Genomic DNA, 21,163 nt, shown 5'->3' on the forward strand with positions numbered 1-21,163 from the left:
AAGTAATCGAAGGTGCATCTGTTTGAAGCTTACAGTCAATCATACAAGCATACATTTATATACATATACCTGCATACATATGTATACATAATATTCTAAATGAACTAAAATAGCAGAAAGGCTAACAACCATCTCATCACATCGCAAATAACTAACTACATACATACATATATGTTTGTGCGGTGACCATATGTTCTGCATTGTACCGAACAATCCTTTTTTCTTAAATTTTTCTTATAATTTATTTATTTCATAAGGGAAAGCAAATTTTCAAAGTTTCTTTTAGTGTTTTAGTGATGTTGGCATAAGATCGTAATTTTCCCCATAAACAGTTATTATTTTTATGTCTGGATGCTCGTGATTCAAATCTAGGCGCTCATAGATGGTTTCAGTAGTTATAATTTTGCGTATAAAAAGGCGTGAGTGCCAGGTACTTATGAAATTTGATGTGTAATCATCTGTCTCCCAAACTATACCCGAAACCGTACGGAAAAAGTCATGAACTAAGCCCAAACTGGTCTCAGACTAGTATCGAAATTCCCCCGAAAAAATCACGAACTAGTAGCAAACTGGGCCCAAACTAGTCTCGAAATAATTCCGAACTACTTCCGTAATTATCCCGAGCTGTGTCCTGAACTAGCACCGAACTTGATGCGACTTAGTCCCGAAATCATGCCGAAAAAGTCCTGAACTAGTCCCTTAATGGTCCCGAACTACTATAGTATATACATATATATCTTGAAAGCTCTTTTCTGTCTTTCGAAAGACTGATAGAAAGATTTGGTAACCAGGAGGACTTTGCGGTTTTCTGTTTGTCTCTAAACAATAAGTTTTACAAAATTTAAATGAAATAAATGGAAGTATATATTTATAACAACTAAAATAAAAGTAAATAAAAAAATAGTAATAAAATAAGTTTCGAAAAGTGGATGAGATTAAACAAATTGGTCTTTCTAAAACGATTGAGTGTGAAAATTTAAATAAAATTATATTAAAAAGAGAACAACATTAAATTAAAAAAGGAGAAAAATATATAACTTTCTAAAAATAAGGTTAAAAAATAAATAAAAAAATTAGAACAATAGAATCTTATACTAAAATTTTAAAAATAAAAAAGGAAACAAATAAAAACAATTGGACAATAAAATGAGTTTTTAAAAATTTAATTTAATTTAAAATAAATGTTTCTTTGTAAAACAATAAAATATAAAAAATATATAGAAAACAAATTAAAAAAGAAGAAAATTATAAAATATATATATTAAATTAAATTAAAAAAAAATTAAAATAAGAAAAAATTAAAATTAGAAGAAGTAAAAATAATAGAATAAAGTGAGTTTCTATAATTAAATAAATCAAAAAACAAATATTCTTTACTTAATTAAAAAAAAACCATATATATATATGTATATATAAATTAGAACCATAAGATCTTATACTTACATTCAAAAAGGAAAAAACCGGGAAAATAAAATAAGATTCTAAAAATTAAGTGGAAAAATTTTATTTTTAAAACAACTAAATCTAAAAATTAAATTTAAATCAATAAAAAATTATCGCTGACTTTCTACTATCTACCTAATGTCTTTCAAAATTTTTTTTTTCCCGTATTCAGCTGTCATAAATATTAAATATGGTCACCGTATACATACATACATAACACACGCTCCTCAACGCTAGTCGCCGCCCCATCGCACATGGCATTGACTAAGTACATAGTTCTAATTCTAATCAACTTCTCGTGGTGCACAATACCCATGGGCGAAGAAGCTCAAGGATTGCCAATGAGCACTGTAGCGCAATTTTACGAGTTCATAAATTATTTATAAGCAATAAACATAAAATTTAAATAATCGAATAAAACCGAAGGATATTCCGTTGAGGTTAAGTGCACAGGCTTCACTTCTGAATGCTAGGTTAAGTAAGGCAAATATGTACATACATACATACACACTTAAATGTCTAACAGCCACCCACACATACGTAAGTTTGTAAGCGCACACATTCATACATACATACATATATACATGTTAAGATCATGGGGCTAGAAAGGTCGGCTCTACATCAGCGAATGCATAGTTTTAGGCGCAATGATCTAAACAACGCTTAACCTAGCGTCGATTCTGGGTCAAATGACGCTGGCAGTGACACTTGGCAATGCAAATGGCTGTAATGATAATGATTATGGTAATGAAGTGAATTGAATATGGACTGAAATTCACCTTTTCGATGATATTTAAAATGCAGATGTAAGTATGCATGTAGTTATGTATAGTAGGGTGGCCCAAAGATACATAGGAAAATCCACTTTTTTGATTTTTCCTGCTGCCACCCCCCAGAACTGAAGAATATCCAAATTTTTGTACGGGGTTGCCATTTTTCTAAAAAATACAACAACCGTTATTAAAAATTTAAGCTTGCTTACTACCACAATATGGGTGTCAAATGGAAGGTTTATGCACTACCAGAAAATTTTTTTAAAAATACATACTTTAATTCACATATATTTTTAGATAGGGTGACCGTTTATCTATAATAAAAAAAAAATAATTATTGCGGTTAAGTAAAATATGAGTTTCAAACAAAAGGTGTTAAAATGAAGTTTTAACGCCTACATATTTCTGGGTAGAGTCGGCACCTATCTAAAAAATTTAAATGAGTGCGATATATCGTCGCTACCATGTCAGACTATCGAATGTGATTGCATCATTTCACTTAACTTATATAATTACCTCATCTTAGTTAACAAATAGATGGCAACCCTATTTAAAAACATGTTAGTCCAAAGCTTATGTATGCACCTATCGTGTGATACCCATATTGTAGTATTAAATAAGCTTAAATTTTTAATAATCATTCAAATATCTTCAAACGCTTTTATTTTTGATGAAGAAACTTAAATTTTTTATTGACCTTAGCATAATTTAAAATTTTCAAATATCTGGCAACCCTATTTTTCAAAATTTTTACCACGAGCCTACAGAAAACATCAAGTAGAATGCAAAAAGGAATTAAACACATCCCTTGAGCAGTGCTATGGACTCAGTAATAACCCCCACTGCCGCAGTGTGGTAATTGATAAAATAATCGATATAATTGCTTATACATTTATCGATAATAATCGATAAACATGTCGACATATATATTTTCACACTTGTCAGTCCAATATTTATATAGTACATAATTAAGTTTTAAATTTTTTCAAAATTATTTTCTTATCAATTTCACTTCTTTACTTATTTAGTCCTACTAATCGATATTTCTTATTATCTGTTATAATTCCATTTCACCTTCGAGAAACTAGGTATTTTTAGGAACAGTTTTTTAGAGCTGAAGGCTGGTTTTTATGAAAAATAAAATAAAACAAGTAAGAAAGTCTAAGTTCGGGCGGAGCCGAACATTAAATACCCGGCGCAAGTATTAAATATATGTTTTCCACCATTCCGAAAGCTACCGCTACATGATAAGCCGGGGTGTATACATTTTAAGTAAATTAGCGTCCTTAAATTTCGAAATATTGAAATTTCAAGCATATCTGAAATTTACCGTTGTATGAAAAGCGGCCTCAATTTTAGTCCGATTTCAACAATTTTCAACGGTTTGCTTTTATGTGGCAAGCACAATAACCATACCGAGCTTGGTACAAATTGCTAGAACGGTTAGCGAGATACATATATGTGATCACAAGTGGGCGGTGCTACGCCCATTTTCCAAAATTTTGTCATAAACGTATTTCTTGGTAAAGAATTGTTGCAATCATCAATTTTGAATAAATTAGCTTCAAGATTTACTGATTTATCGAAGATTTTGTATTTCTCGAAATTACCGTTATATGGGATGTGGGCGTGGTTATTGTCCGATTTTAGAAATTTTCGGCCAGTTGGTATACTGTACCAGGACCAACAACTGTGCCAAGTTTGGAAATTGGTGTAGCGGTTACCAAGATATACACATGTAACCATAAGTGGGCGTGGCTACGCCCATTTGCCAAAATTTTGTAATATTCTTATTTTTCGTCTAAAACTCATTGCAAATATCAATTTGGAGTGAATTATCTTCAGTAGTTACCAAAATATCGCAGTTTTAGTTTTTCTGAAAATTACCGTTATATGGGAGGTAGGCGTGGTTATTGTCCGATTTTTTAAATTTTTAGCCATTTAGTATACTGTACTAAGGCCAACAACTGTGCCGAGTTTGGAAGAAATTGGTGCAGCGGTTACCAAGATATACACATGTAACCATAAGTGGGCGTGGCTACGCCCATTTTCCAAAAATTTATAATATTCATGTTTTCCGTCTGAAACTCATTGTAAGTATCAATTTTGAGTGAATTATCTTCAGTAGTTACTAAAATATCGCAGTTTTCGTATTTCTTAAAATTACCGTTATATGGAAGGTAGGCGTGGTTATTATCTGATTTCGCCCATTTTCAATACCATCCGTCCCACGCCCAAAACAAGTTCACGTACCAAGTTTCGTTAAGATATCTCAATTTTTACTCGAGTTATCGTGTGCACAGACGGACGGACGGACGGACGGACGGACGGACAGACAGTCACCGCTTAATCGATTTCTCTTTTCATTCTGATCATTTATGTATACATTTGTCTATATCTATCTCGATTCGTTTTGCCTGTTACAAACAACCGTTATGTGAACAAAGTTATAATACCCTTGTGCACAAGTGCGCTCGGGTATAAAAAAGCTGGTTTGTGAAAATGAAATATTTTTTTGCTTAAGCTAACTAAAAAATTGCAATATAAATCAAATAAAAATTGACTTGTTCATTAAGCATATTTGAGGAATTCTAAAACAAAACGCAATAATTCCGATTTAAAATTGCCTTAAATACGTATGGCCTTATTCATAAAAAATAAAAATATGTTTAAAGAATAAATCTGACATTTTCATTCAGCAAATGGCGTTTGTCTGTCAAGGTCAATGCTCCGCCATATATATACTTGATAAAATGTGGGCGCTGCCACCTGCCTTCCAAAATATAATCCGACAACTCAATTTCTATTTCAAATATGTCCTTATATATCCAGTTTGAGCATTCGAACTTTATGAGATTTCAAAATATTGCAATTTAAAAGTTTTCCAAAATTTCCGTTATATGGCGAATGGGCGTATGTGTAAACGTATTAAGTTCATTTTAGGTATTTTTTTTCTAAATAATATGCTTCAAAGAAGCTTGTCTACCAAATTTGACATTTTACTATTTATGACCAACTTTTGTATGACACACTCCCACCGTGCGTCAGCTTAGCTACACTTAGCGTCTGCATAGTTTATGTAATCGAAATCGCATAAATGCTAAATAAGTTATTATTTTGCTTTTCTGCTTGTGTTGTTGTATTGTTGAACAAATTGAATTTTAATAAATTTATGGGTTGGATATTCTCCAGCGGCATTGGCATAAATTTCAATCACTTTATGCAGAGCTACAAACACATTTATGAATACATATATGGGCAAGAGTGGTTAACCATTGTAAGAGTATATATGTATGTATGTACATATGTATATTACTCCAATTTGTAGCATACCTTTAAAATACATACATGCATTTAATATTTTTAAATGTAAGTGCTGTTAGTAATAAAATCAGCTTCTTTGTTAGGCATTTCAACGCAGTTATGCATTCAAAACTACATTAATTAATTTATTTACGCAATTATTGCATTGTTCTATGCTATTAGGCGTCTCGAAATAATTTCGTTAACTACAAACACAAATTTAATGAAAAGTTAGCCTACTCCAATAATAGAGAGCGCAAAAACATAATAATGCATTGTTACATTTGAAATTAAATAGTAAATACATAATTCCAAAATTCATTACAGTTAAAATTTTGTATTCAGCTTTTAATTACTGCTGCAAAGCTCAAAATTTCCTGTTTAAAATACACATACAAAAGCTCCTACAAAATGCTAATGGAATTCATATTTTTAGAATTAATAAATTGATTACTTAGTTTGTTTAATTAAATGTTAGTTCATGAGCACGTGAGGATGAAAAGCAAAAATACATTAATGTATGTTCGCATTATCGTAATTTACGACACATTTGTAATTTATAAGCAAATCATTGCTGATATTAAGTAACTTCGCTTTGTAAAATATGTCAATAAATTAAATAGAAATACGATAATTTGTCATAAATCAAAAACCAAATGATGAAAAGAAGATTTTTCATTTATTTTAGCCCCACCGTTGAGGAAATTGAAAAAAATACCTAAAGGTATACAACCATTTTTTTTTTTTGGAAATGAAGTACAATTAGAAACCATTTTCTTTTTCAAGTTTTGGCCATATATTTGTACTTGTTATTTTTAACATATTTTTTTAGGAAAATATAGTGCATGCTACAATAAAAATCATAATTCAAAGCTTTAAACTTTGTATAAGATTTACATTTAATAATTTGACGAAGTTCGAAAAATGGACATCAAAATTTCGAACTTTTTTCAATTTCTAGAAATAATTCGGGTATGCAGTTTTCAATTTTAGTATAATATTGTGCAAGCTTGAATTAGCTCAAAAAGCTCGCATGCGCGCGGCCTTTCTGCCCCTCGAAATTAAAGTACGTTACCCAAGGAAATCCCTCCAAGTCCACAGATACAACCGCGGCATACCCATGGTTCCTGAACTAGGATTATTTGGAGGTTCATATGCAATTTCGCATACCTACTATATAATAGGGTAGTAGACGATTTGCTATGCTGCAAATTAAGTTGTGTAAAAATTATTTCAGTTATACCTAGAGGAGATAAAACCATAAACTACTACTTACCAGTTTCTCAGTTCTTATCATGGACTCGAAAATGTGTTCGCCCCAGGTGTAGGTGAAGGCGATACTTCCAACGAGTCTTCGTCAATACCCACGACCAGGAAAGAGCCTTCTCCATCGCTGGAAGTCGGTCCTCTCCAGGTGTATGAATAAATACGCCATTGGCTCGTATTCAGTCCCACTTTCTGTCGCGGTATCCAAGCAGTAGGATGAATTTGCAGTTTTCGCAGGCTGGCATCCTTGCTATTATTTTGGCCAGCCACTCTCGGGAAAACTCATTAGAGCATTGTATCTTTACGATACCATCTAGAATCTCCACATCTGTCACAACCTTGGTTGCTCCAGAACGTATCGATGGTAGTTCGCTTTCTAACTAATTCAGAAGTAGGCTCTCCATTGACAGAAAGAGAGAGAGAGAGAGAGGGAGAGAGAGAGAGAGAGAGAGATTGCATTTTATCCTTACTGTCAAGGGGTGGGCCTTTCAGAGGGTACTCTTCCCGTCGTCCTCCTACTTCCCGAGACGCACCGAATGACATTTGGGATGCTCCGACCTAACAACTCCTGGTCATCGTTAAAGGCGATAGGGTTCAATTGGTGAGTACATGTACTCACACAGTTGTACCACTATCTGTTTAGAGGGTCTGATTAGTGATTCGACTAATCCTCGCACCGCGCCAAGGCGATCGATGGTTTGTCTATACATGTGTATGTATTATTTGAATATATTAACAATCTTTGCAAAATAGGGCAAAGAAATGTTTGGCAAATTATTTAATCCAAATTTGACAAAGCGAAAACATTCTATAAAAATACATGAACAAGAGTATTGAGAGAGAGGCATTTCTCTTTCTCTCCAAAAAGATATTCAAATGAGCGAAAAGTTCGTCATTTTTTGCATAGATCACAGCTGCATCAACGCTGATGACGTTGAATCAAAATACTTCCGGCAGCAAGAAAAAAAAACCAAAACAAACAGTCAGTAGCATTGCAACAGCGTCCAGCAATAAACAATTTGTCAGCCAACAGCTGACCATTTACTTGAGTAAGATCAAGCAGATCGAGGCAACCAAAGACAACCAAGAGCCAACTTACTCACCAAGCAAGCAAATTTTCGAAGTTCAGTTGCGATGTGGCGATCGCGCAAACTGGTTGATGGCAGAGCTTAAGCTTATTTCGACAAAAGTAAATGTAAATAAATATTTATGTATTTATATGTATATTAAATATATACATAATAATATGCTAAATATATTGCATTTACCGCAAGTGCTTGTCGGCGAACTAAATTGAATAGCAGTTAGTTGAGAGCGGTGCACGCGCGATCACAGCCTCAGTTCAACAACACAAAACGCCATTCAACAGACTCACGATTAAAAAGCTGTCAACTTTAATACGAATACTAACTAAATAAGTAGCTGACAGAGTTGTTATTGTCGTGTCATAGCTACATATTAAGTTTGTTGACATTTTTACGCGTTTGTTTCCTCGCAGTGTCTTCGTATGGCCGGGATGTGCTAATTCGCGAGTACGTTCAAATATTATGAAAGAGTGAAAATTGAAGTGGAAGTACTGAGGTTAATCTTCAATTGTGTTATTCTTTTTATTACTGGTTCGTCTACGAGCTTAGATGAGCAGGGCAACGGTTAAATTTAATAATTTATACGCTAGTCGTGTCGTACTGCGCTTAGCAGTGCTGGCTGCTGTTGTTGTTTTAGTGATACTTGCTACAAATGGTAAGTGAAAAAAAAATGGAGGGAAAAGATATTTATTTTTTTTTATTCAGATGGAAGTGAAAATACTTTTATAAAATCTTAAACCTTTCAAGAGCGAGAACAGAGGGGGAAGTCAGTGTCTTTTGAAAAATATTTACAACTCATATACACTGGTTAGAATTTACCATTTTTGATTCGAATAAATTTTGGTAAGAACTTTTCTTTAATCGTATAGCAATCGAAAAAGAAATAAAAAAAATTTCAAAAGTAAAAAAAGAAATAAAAAAAATTTCAAAAATACAATATTTAAAAACTTCCCAAATTTTGTAAGTTATTTTTTTTTAATGTCTCAAAAGCTATTATAGACAAGAATGGTTCTAGTCTCGTTTTAAATGTAATATTTGTGTTATATAAAAAAATATGAATATTAAAAAAAAATCAAAAAGTTAAAAATTACAGCATTTGGAAATTTTAAAAAATCCTAAAAGCGAAAAAATAATTAAATTTCTGACTATTTTTTAACTTTAAGAAAAAAAAATGTTTTTCAAACTGTAAACTAAAAATTACTTTAAATTATATAAAAAATGTTTAAAATAATTTTATTTACTGGTCAATTCTGGCAACTATCTTGAGAGTTCTTTACTGTCTTTCAAAAGACTAATTGAAAGATCTGCTAATGCGGAGGTCTCAACGTTACGCTGTTCGCTTTTTAGCAATAAGTTTTTTGAAAATTTAATTGATTTAAAAATATGTATATTTGTTTCCTTTTAAAACAATAAAAAGTAATAAATAAAAGAAAATTAAATAAAAACATAAAGCAAAAATTAATAAAAATTATTTAAAAAAAATTAAAGAAATGCTTTTAAAACAATAAAATCTAAAAATAAAGTTAGAAAAAATTATATCAAAAGAGATTTCTTCTCTTAAGCAATTAAAAATTAAATAAAGTTAAACAAATATTTATCTCTGTAAAAAATCTAAAAATTAAAAAAAAAAAACTAATTAACTACTACTATTAACTAGTAAAATACAAATCAGGACAATTAAAAAATAAAAACAAATTAATTAAAAAGGAAGAAATAAATAAAATAAGTTTCAAAAAATTAAATGGAATCAAAAAATAATTTTCGTTATTTAACAATAAAATCTAAAAAAACAAAAATTAAATTAATTAAAATAAGAATAAAATAAGTTGCCAAAAAATAAATGAAATTAAAAAAATATTCTTCGTTTTTAAGAATTAACATCTAAAACTTAAAAGAAAATTAAATTAAAAATTAAAAAATTTTATTTAATAAAAAATCCGCTGCTCGAGGACTCGAACTCGGATCTGTCGAATGATACGTCTATGTTTGCTCACTCGGGCATTGCGACTGTCGGAGCGACGCAAGCTAAATGATATACGAGTGCTTTCTCTCAAAATAGTTTTTCACCGCGAGTAGTGAATTAGAGAGCTTTTTATAAGACTTCTGTGCTATAATATCAAAAGTCTTTCGATCTGTCCTGCCATCTGTCTTTCATTTGTCTTACGAAAGACGTTTTACTATCTTAGCCAGAATTGCCCTGTTAAGAGTTTGCAAAAAAAAATTTCAAAGTTAAAAAATTCATATCTTTAAAATAACACCTTCTTGAAAACTTCAGGATCTTTTAAGATCAGTGTATAAAAAAAAAATCCCATACATTTTTACAAGTTTTTGCTTTAGGTTTTTTTTTTAATTTCGAAATTCTGTAAACTTTTAATTTTTAGATTTTTTTCTTAATATATTATTTATATAATCGCAAATATTATATTTTAAACGAGACCAGATCCATTTTTCTAACTACATATATTAATTTTTGAGATATTCAAAAAATAACTTACAAAATCCATATTGTACCAATCGTGTAATATAGGTACCAAAATATGTGCACTTTCATCTGTTCTCGTTTTTCTCTTTTCACTAAATTTCCCCATCTTATTTGCAGTTCCTTCCGCTAGCAGCGCGCCACTTGCCACCACATTGCGTGATGTGTGCGGTCATACGCTACGCCGGCCAAGCAGCTTCTTTGCTCGCCACTTTGATTCGACTTTCCTGAAACATTTCTTCAAACATTTGATACCATTTACCAGTACGATGCGCGTCAAAATGCAATTCTTTCTATATAAACGTGATTTTGCCGAGTGTGGACGTGAAATTATTACAGATGATCATAATACTTTGGACATGTCCGAGTTCAATCCGGAGCATCCAACGAGGTATGTATGTATGTATATAATCTACATACGTATACATATTTATGTATGTATGTATGTAAGTATAAATTACACCGGTACACAAAAAAAATGTGGCCACATACCATACTTTTAACCAGAGCGTAAGGGCGGTACGTTAGAAATGGAACCCGCAGGGTGGAGTCTTGTCTGGCCTTCTATGGGTAGGGTTAATTAACCATATTAGTATGGGACCACCTCCGAGACACTACCTTTCCGATGCAAAAAGAATTACCGAAATCGGTTGACGTGGTCCAAAGTTATGCGTGTACATACATAAAAAAAAAAATTAAAATAAATAAATAAAAATATTCGGACGAACTGATAACCTCCTCCTTTTTTGTAAGTCGGTTAAAAATAAGGGCCACCTTAATGCATACAATCAGAATCAAATTCAGCTAAGTGCAACTAATTAATAGCCGTTTTATAATTAACGAAAGTGTCACCACGGATGCGGTGTCATTAGATGAAACACAAACACACAAAAACAGCCATGAATAATTGACACGTTTTTGTATACTTACTTACGTTTTGTATATTTAAACAATTAATAATACATCGATGCATTGCTACTAAATAATAGAATTAGAAACTTTGAGCCGCAAAGTGCATTGCACGAATGTTGTACATATTATGTACACTAGGGTGATCCTTAAAAATATCAACATTTAAAGTTTGCATGAGGTAGCCTTTTATTTTGTTCTACGTTGCTGTAGAGATATCTACGAAAATTTCAAAATTTTAATATAATTTTAGGGATCACTACCAGGGTCTGAAAGAAATTTTTTTTAAATCAAAACTACAAATTTTGATACGCATTTTAACTGTCTTTCCAGCGAAGTACTGACTTCAATTAATCGGATGTGTCAGTTTAGTCATGCCCTGAACACACTCAAAAATACCATTATCCCAAAAAACTGTCTAAAGGAAATTTAAAAAAAAATGCGTTTTGAGCTCAGGAAGTCCATACTAACTCTAACAAGAGTTTTTTGGTATTTTTTCAAAGTAGCTTTTTGTTAGCCAGTGTAATAGAACTTAGAAAACTTTTTGAAAATGCTGCACTTATTCCAAAAAAAAAAACTTAAGCAAATAACAATGATAAATGCGCTTGGTAATTACTATGAATTGATATGAGTAGTTTTAAAAAATATCGCAGCTTATCAGATTTACATTTTTTTGAAGCAGGGTTCTGCCTATTAAAAATTATTTTAAAACAAGCAAATGCCCGGCGTGCTTCACTGTGCCTTAAAAGTACATATATAGAAAATAAAATAGATTTGAAGAGCTTTATGGAGGGAGATTTTCAAACAAATTTTCGGTTTATGGAATATACTTTTTTTATGAATAAGGGTTTAGCTAATATGTATGTATGTGTGTATGTAAGGAATTTATTCCTGGAAGCATAATTTATAATCTTATAAATTGATGATACAAATCGTGCATTTTTATTTCAAAGTTGTGTCAATTTTCTATTTACCATATCTTATCACTTTAACTGAATGAAATATTTTAAGTAGTTGGCAACCCGCTACAAAAATATTTTCGGCAATAAAATATCTTAAACCGCTTTAGTTTGATAGCCGTATTGTAATATTTCATTATATCAATTTAATAAAAATTTTCAAACAGGTGGCAACCCTCCTCAAAAATATGTTTGGCAGTAAACTTTCTTTAATCTCTTTAGTTATATACCCATATTGCAATATTTTATTGATCTTATCGATTGAATCAAATTAAATTTTCAAACAGGTGGCAACCTTGCCCAAAAATATTTTCGGCCGCAAGCTTTCTAAAACCGTTTTCTTTTGACAGCCATATTGCAATATTTACTTTATCTTATCAATTAACTTAAACTGCAATTTTCAAACAGGTGGCAGCTCTCTAATTGTTTTTTTTCCTATATTTAAGTTAGACCTTTAGCAATGCATCGACAGACAAAAATTCTAAAAATTGTCGATTTGCCTTATTTTTTCTTCAATATTTATGATGCACAGACATATGTTACAATTTTATTATACATATGTATAGATTTTGAAATTTTTTAATGAATGTCTTTATTTTGTACGTAGAACAAAATAAAAGTGTGCCCTATAAAAAAAATTTAGATGATGTTCTTTTTAGGGGCCACCCTAATGTACATACATGCACACATGTGTACCATATAAAATAAAAACACTTAAAATTTAATATTCGCTTATTTGACATGGGAAATTAAAAATGAATGAGTGCAATTAATGTGAAATTTCGTAATGGATATACATAAGTATTAGTAACTTTTGGCAAAAAAAAATTAATGGAAATTATTTTTATTATCAAAATAACGATTTCGTAGGCTTGTTTGAATAATTGATTTAATCTTATGCGGTAGTTTGAAAAAAGAGGAAAAAGCGCTAATTCCTAAGCAGCAATTGGCGAGTAAGTGTAAATAAAAATGTGTAATTTCCGTGAAGAAGAAAGAAAGAAAAAAAATTTATTCAAAGAAACGCGCCAAATGCGGTCTACGTAAATTTCGCGATTATTTATCGACGTTTTTGAGGTCACAATATGCATCAACACTACTGTTATACATAAAAATGTGGGTGCCTGTGTAGTTAAATAAATATAAAAACATGAATTTAAGTACTCATTGTATGCTCAGCTGCAGCTACAACTTCATGACTCAGTGACGCATTCACTTCTTTTAGCCGTTCCCTTGAATTTGCTTGAAGAGTTTCCCGTTTACCAAACTGCGAGCAGATATTTTTACTTTTCCAAATAATGCCATATTTGCTCTCATTCTCTCACTCTCTCTCTCATCATTTCTTTACAGAATAATCATTCACGGTTGGATGAGTCAGAGTAAGGGCGCCTTGAATCGTGCCGTCAAAAACGCTTATCTCAGTCTAGTCAAACGCGTGCCACCATCAGCTGCCAACGACCCCGATAATAGCCGCTTCACTGATGCGTCAGATAGCGGCATCGTCACCGACAGTCCACCACTTAGCAATGACTTTGAAAACAATATCGACAGCAGCTATCCAAGTGACCTCAACACCAATGCCACCAACACTCCAAGCGACGACTTCAATGTCATCGTCTGCGATTGGAGTTTGATATCGTCGAATGTCAATTATTTTGGCGTTGTCGAAATGGTTGAGGATCTTGGTCGTTTACTCGCAGATTTCGTGCACTTCCTGCACCTGAGGACGGGCCTGCACTATCACGATGTCTACTTGATCGGCCACTCGTTGGGCGCGCAAATTGCCGGAAGCGCTGGCAAGCAAGTGCAACCATTTCGCTTTAACACCATTTATGCGCTCGATCCTGCTGGGCCGAAATTTCGCGATCTAACCGACGAGTATCGCATCGATCCCACCGATGCTGAGTATGTTGAATCCATACAGACAAGCAGTAGTTTGGGCTTCGAGGAGCCAGTCGGTCATGCGACTTTCTATCCCAATTATGGACGCGATCAGAAGAAGTGCTACATCTATGGCTGTTCCCATAGGCGTGCCTATCACTATTTTGCCGAATCGATTACCAGCAAATTGGGTTTTTGGGGCACACTTTGTCGTCGCGAATCGGAGGATGTTTGGATAATTTCGGAATCGGGTGCAGAGTTTCGCATGGGTGGTGAACCTTCGACACCGAAGCGGGGCACATTCTATGTGAAGACTGCAGATCGACCGCCATATGCGTTGGGTCGCAATGTACAGCCGCTTAGGTTGGTCACACCGATGATAGATGATGCGGCAGATGGAAGTGTCGAAATGAAGTTGACATTAAATGAGTTTTGATGTTCTTTTTTTTTTGAGTCGTTGATGCAAATTATTTATTTTTTTTACTAACTAATAAAAAGAATTCAAATAACTTATTCAATGCATAAAATACTAGATTGATTCTAACTTAATAGTTTTTGACTCAGCTAAAGGCTTAGGTAGAAGAACCGGTAGTATTTTCAGCTTTCCCTACTTCTATCAATATACATATGTGGAATGAGTGCATAGATAGAAGATTTATGGGATTTATTTATCAATCATCAAATGATGTCTACCATTTCAAAAATCAGAGACCCATACAATTTGTTATAGTTGACGGGACCAGACAGAGAGGAAGCGGATTTTGATTGCACTGGCTTCAATGTCTGTACAGCGTCTTCACAAAGGAACGACGAGTTGATTACTATAAATCCATGTAGGGCCTCCTAGTAACCTAAGAGTGCCCTTAAAGTTTGCAGGACTGAACTGGCCTCAAGGTGAGTAAGTAGAGTTAGGTTAGAGGCGCTTCTAGACATAGTCTTAATTGTCTTTCTTCCGTTAGAAATTTTTCAGAGAGTTCGAGTAAATAAGTAAATAACACAGGAAAAAATTTGTTTAAAATATGAAATTTCATAAGTAACTTTTAAGTCAACATATCGGAATGAACTATGTACATATATATATTTTTGAAGAAAATTGCTATTTATGCTATCTATGCACCATGGTAGACAGTATGCACCGGATCGTGTATACCGCTACTAAAAATTCTGAGTAAAATTTTTAAATTTTGTAAAAACTAAATTTTTTTTGTATGCACTTTTATAGGAATTTTTAAAAAACAAGACAGTCGATTTTTTTAGCCTGCTAGAGATTTTCTTAATCTATTCGAGATATTCGTCGATCCTGAGCCTTCTCATTCGGATTCTTATTGGGAATTTGTTGTCTAGACAGAGTAGAGAAATTGTATAGGTGAGGAAACTTTGACATAGACTATGCCAGCAGTGAAAGCCAGATGGGAACAGCAATCTTGGGAAGGGAGAACTGAGGACTTGACATTTGTGGCATAGCGAATTACGCAAATAATGCTTCATCATGGTACAATAATTACAGGTATTGTCTTCCCAGCTGTAGTTATGTATATAGCCGGGCCTTTCAACTGTGCCTCGAATCGGGCCATTTGGGATGGAATGACAATTGCAATGGTTCACTATACCTTTTCGAAATGGACAAGCAACATGCTGAGCTTCAGAGGTGTTTCGGAGCTGGTGTATGCATGAGACCACTAAACCGATCAACAGAAGACCACGGTTGCTGGTGGTGAGAAATATACTGAAGAAAATAAAAGCAGGGCCGCCTGAAGTTACTGTTAATACAGCAAGCGGATTCATCTTAATTAGGGGGAGATGTTTGTGTCAACGGATGTGCTCTTTTCTAGGAAATGTAAGTTACCGGACTGGTTTAGACCTAAGCTAGATGGAGTGACTTCGCCGTTTAAGCAATGCCCAAATGCTCAACCCAATAGTACTTTATTATTGGGTTCAACAGTTCCTGGTAGTGTCTTGAATACCAGCTGCTTTTATATGTAAAAGACAGATGTCAAATCAGAGGCAACTAAATTCTCTGAAAGCATTTTTAACGGTTCGCATTCAAAGAATGCCTAGAATGACTTCATGCGTTATATGATTTCACTCATTGGTTGTGATGTGATCTGGCTACAATGGATGATGTGTACGAATAACTCATCTTACATTCTGAAAGAATGATCAAATATGAATGATGTAAGTACATATCGCTTATTTGCGGCAAGAGTGGCATAACTAATCCAATCCAAATCTAAACCTCGACACATGTTCTTCTAATCGATACAACTTTGGAATTTTCGCAAAATATAGAAGAAAGCTCTCGCGGCCTCATATACATATGTATATGTATATACAAGGCCATATTGTCCAAATGTGTCCAACCACATTCATATTTTGAATAAAATAATTGTCTTCACCGTTTATCGAAAAAATTAAGTCCAGTTTATAAATTACAAAAAATATCAACTGGGTGAATGACATTCTGTGCTGTCCGAAATTGAACATAAACATCTGCACGTGTATTAATAAATTTCCTCTTTGGCACTTTACTGTAATATGCACTTAAGCACGTACTCTTTGTAAGCAGAAAATCAAACGATCAAATTCCAGCTGAAAATTTCAAACTGAAATGGTAAACGAATTTTTGAATGGATTGCAAGAATATTTCTGCCAAAAGCATGTTAATTATTTAATTAACGAGGAGAGAGAATGTATGGGAATTCAAAAGCTATGTGACGTACATATGTATGTAAGTACATTATGTGTACATTTGTTTCCACATGTTCCACATGCATATGTGCATACATATTTACATACAAACGCATTCAATTCATGAAAATTCTTTAAAGCAACAAACTACTTAATCAGATAAAAGTGAGAAGCATCCTAATGCGAAGTACTGCTGCAACAATTAAGTATGTCCTTTCCATTTAAAAGCATTTTATGGACACTGAAAGGTAGCAAGGCGGTTATTGATGTGAACTATGTACTACTGGATGCGACGCTGGTCCGTTTCCTGATCGAGTCTGTCTTCTCCGTGATAAATAGTAGATCCAATATGGATTCGTTATTTCGTATTTTTAAAATCGTAGTCAGCGACCTCAAGAACGCCTGTGGAAAACTTTTCAAGCGAATCGAATAGATTGTAATTTTTTTGCCCGCAATATTGGATCCGCCATATGGAATTTTTAAAATCAATCTCCAGACTCGTAATTAGAGATCCTAAAAACATAAAAATCCGCTGAAAATTTTTCGGTTCTAGTGATAGGTTCTACTCAAACTAAAGAGATTTAAGGTGAGACAAAGCTTTATTTGAAAAATTTTTTTTTGAAGATGTTATCACCAATTTAATAAATAAATTTCAATACATTTAATAAGTTTAAAATAAATATTACAACGTGGAATGCTTGGGAAAAATTTATTTCGAAAATATTTTTAAAGAGGGTTGCCACCTGTTTTAAAATTCAAATCTAATTTTATTATAAAGCTAAGAGAAATATTTCTGCGTGGTTGTCAAAAGATCGAGGAGGAGAGTGTTGCCACCTGTTAAAAAAAATTAAATTTAATTAATAAGTTAATTAAAGTACTACAATATGGATGTCAAACGAAAGAGATTTGAGAAAAGTGTTGCCACCTGTTTGAAACTTCAAATTAAATTTAATTAATTAGCTTAGTAAAATATTATAATCTGGGTATATCTGTACAACTTACAAACGTATTTGCACTAAAGTCTTTTAAAGTAAAGATTTTCTACCTTTCCAAAAGAAGAGCTTTCATGTTGTGAAGGATAAATTAAATCGAATTGATATCGCAAATGAAATAAAATGTACGCCGCTCCTTTATGGCCACTCAAGTATGCTGGTGCAGCACAAAAATTGCCAATTGATACAACAACGGTGAATTTGTTTGAAAGACTGGAAAAAAGTATGAGGCATCCTTACAAAATTAAGAGAGAGAGTGGAGGCAGCGTAATGCATTAATAATGATGAAAATCGATTACGCGGCGAAAATGCGGAGAAAACCAAACCTAACCGAACCCCCACCCTCCCACGGTTAACTGTATATGGTATAAATGCAAATCTTTTAATTTCCTATACTCATTAATAATTAACAAATTCATTATTTAGCTATTGCAAATGAGTATTACAAATGCTTACTCATACACCTCATTCTCTTAAACACTTTACGAGAAAATTAATTTAATACAATTAGTATTTCAAGCCAAATTTATTTGAAACTCAAAATCCCCCACTCCATTCATATAACTTCGTCAAAGTTGAGCAAAAACAATCAAAGCTTCACTTATGTATGAATGCAGGTAAGAGACAACTCATTAAATATTAAAAGCTTTCTGTCATATGTGGCATACCATTAATTATATGCAGAACATAACTGACCTATCGCGAACGCCCTTTATTGCCACTTGCCGCACAGTTTTCACTCCTCGTCCTTACTTTTAAGTGTTTCGCTGCCTAAGCAAAAGCAAATCTATTAAAAAATTTATAAGCGCACTTAACTGGTAACCCCACAGAGAAACAGGTTATGGCAGTAGTTGCGCAGGTAAATATGCATATATTTATGTATACTATGTTTGTATGTATACATAGTAATATGGCGCACACAGCTCGGTCGCATGAAGGCCCACAAATGTACGCATACTCTGTGATGCCACAAACTCAAACAGCGTCGCGGTATTAGTGCATAAATTTTTCAATTATGCAAAATTTTCGACACAGGAGGCGCAAATACTTATACATACATACTTACATATACATAAATCTATATACACAAGCACTATCCCGACTCACTGAGCATTCGACAGCCACAAAGATACTGTTTAGTAGATATGTATGTATATTTATTTAATGTTAGGTATTTGAGTATTTATGTACTAGAGAGCTGCTTAAATGGTTTTGGGAACTATTTACAACTTTCGAAAACTACTGACACTTTACAGAATTTTTCCATAATTTCAGTAAGTTTTCAACGCAAATTAAAAATTTTCGTTATTTTCAGAATTTCTAACTTATTAGGTGTTTTTTCGGAACTTACATTTTTTTTTTATTTCTTAAAAGAAACATATCCAAAATTTGGATTTGCAAGTTTTTATACTTATTTACAATTTACACGTATCTGAATTTTTTTGGTACTATTAAGAATTTACTAACAATAACTTAAAATTTTGATACTTATTTTCAGAAATTTTAAGATTTTCCGAAAACGTTCAAAATTTGTTTGATTGCTTGTGGTTTCAACCAGGGTTAAATAAGATTTGTAAAATTTTTTTAGCTCATTTACGTTATTTAGGCAGATGGTAACTCTATTATTATCTGCCATCCTACAAAAATGTTAAATATAATCTTTCCGCATTTTCAAATTATTTGCGATTATAGGGATTTTTCGTAATCTTTTAATTATTTTTTTTCAAGCAGAATTTGGATTTGTAAGAATTCTAGGATTATTAACCTATGAACACTTTTCTGGACTTTTTGAAACCGTTTGGAATTCATTAACATTAATTGAGAATTTTCGTTATTTTTTAGGCTATTTTTTTAATTTCAACGGTCTTTCGGAAAAAAGTATATCGGTTTCTTAGAGCAACATCTGTGGTTAAGACTTTTAAGATTTTTTTACTTTTCTACTTATTGCAGATAGGTGGTAACCCTGCTATATGTATTTGGATGGAATTACATTTAATATCTGTTTTATTTATGAACAACATTGTAAGGAATTTTTAATTTAACTTAAATCTTTTATATTTTGCGACATGTGGAAATGTTGCAAGACTTTTAAACCACAATTTCATTTAATCATTTTAATTTTAAAACAAGTAGCAACTCTAATAAAATACATATATATTTCTATTAAAATTTAATTTTTTTTACACATTTTTATGCCTTAGGAGGGATGAAATTTTACTTAATTTTTTTATCGTTTTGTAACGGGTGGCAACTCGATTAAAACAAGCTCGGAATAAATTTTCCATCGTCTTTTTTAATAGGCAACCATGCTGATCGAAATTTGGAGTTGTAAGATTTTTAAACTATTGACACTTTTCTGATTATTTTTTTTTTAATTTTTTGACAAGCTGCAACTCTATTAAAACACATTTCGGTAAAATTTCCTCAAGCATTTTCCAGTGGGAAACCATGCTGAGCAATTTTCAAACTCTCTCATTAAAACATTTTTAAAGTTGAAAAAGTATAGCAACCCTACTCTGGATTACATTTTTCCTAAAAACTTTTTTATGTATTCTACGATTAATTGAATTTACGAGTATCTACTTGATTCATTTTAATTGTAAGAGGTGTGTCAACTCTAAGAAAACTTTTATTTGGTTTAAATTTCCACCCAAAGTCGTTTCTATTTGGCAACCATGCCCCATTATTATATTTTAAGTTTAGAGCCAGGGGCAACTCTACGAAAGAGTATGTTTGAATTCATATTGTCCTAATAACTTCTTTGTGTGTTAACAATATTTTAAGTTTAATTTGCTTTATATTCTTCATTTATTTACATTTTAGTACGGGTAGCAACTCTATGAGAACTTGTTTGCATTAAACTTTCTTCCAATAGCAGATTTAATAGTAACCATGTTAGACGATCTTTTAAACTTACTATCTCACTGTTTTTTTTTTACTTTTATTTTAGGGCAGGTGGCATTTTTGATTCATTTTAATTTTTAACGGGATGGCAACCCTATGAGATAATTTATTTAGATAAAATTTTCGCTTACTTCTTTTATATTTGGTTATCATGTTAACTCACTAGGGTATCAATCCAGTTTAAATTTGGGACACGTGACAACCCTGTTAAAATATATTTGTATGTGTATCTGTTTGGATACCATTTTTCTCAATACAATTTTTTGTATGTTAACAATATAGTTTTTTTTTAAATTAATTATTTAATTCATTTTAATTTTAAGACGGTGTTTGAACCAAATTTTATAAAAAACGGTGGTTTTGTGAAACAATAAACCGTGATAAGCAAATATAAGCAAATGTAAGCAAAATTTTTTGAACACTCTTTCGAATCCATTTGTGCAGCCCTCTAGAATGTAGGTATGTATCTGTTTATGAGAGCGAC

At 32.4% G+C, this 21,163-nt stretch overlaps 1 protein-coding gene across 1 annotated transcript; it reads left to right on the top strand.

Moving 5' to 3' along the window:
* Positions 1-7,876: 7,876 nt before the first annotated feature.
* On the top strand, positions 7,877-14,577 carry LOC118741179 (pancreatic lipase-related protein 2-like). The gene is made up of 3 exons (XM_036473055.1): positions 7,877-8,525; positions 10,470-10,740; positions 13,565-14,577. The coding sequence occupies exons 1-3, from the start codon at positions 8,420-8,422 to the stop codon at positions 14,529-14,531; spliced, it is 1,344 nt and encodes a 447-aa protein (XP_036328948.1). The 5' UTR covers positions 7,877-8,419; the 3' UTR covers positions 14,532-14,577.
* The last annotated feature ends 6,586 nt before the right edge of the window (positions 14,578-21,163 follow it).

This window comes from Rhagoletis pomonella, unplaced genomic scaffold (assembly GCF_013731165.1).
Source record: "Rhagoletis pomonella isolate Grant_MI unplaced genomic scaffold, Rhpom_1.0 Rhpom_scaffold_00006, whole genome shotgun sequence".
Taxonomy (NCBI): Eukaryota; Metazoa; Arthropoda; class Insecta; order Diptera; family Tephritidae; genus Rhagoletis; species Rhagoletis pomonella.

Excerpts from the sequence above, each read along its gene's own strand:
- LOC118741179 (XM_036473055.1), top strand. The coding sequence starts at position 8,420 with ATGAGCAGGGCAACGGTTAAATTTAATAATTTATACGCTAGTCGTGTC. Across the intron at positions 8,526-10,469 it reads AGTGATACTTGCTACAAATG|TTCCTTCCGCTAGCAGCGCG; the intron begins GTAAGTGAAAAA and ends TCTTATTTGCAG. Across the intron at positions 10,741-13,564 it reads AATCCGGAGCATCCAACGAG|AATAATCATTCACGGTTGGA; the intron begins GTATGTATGTAT and ends ATTTCTTTACAG.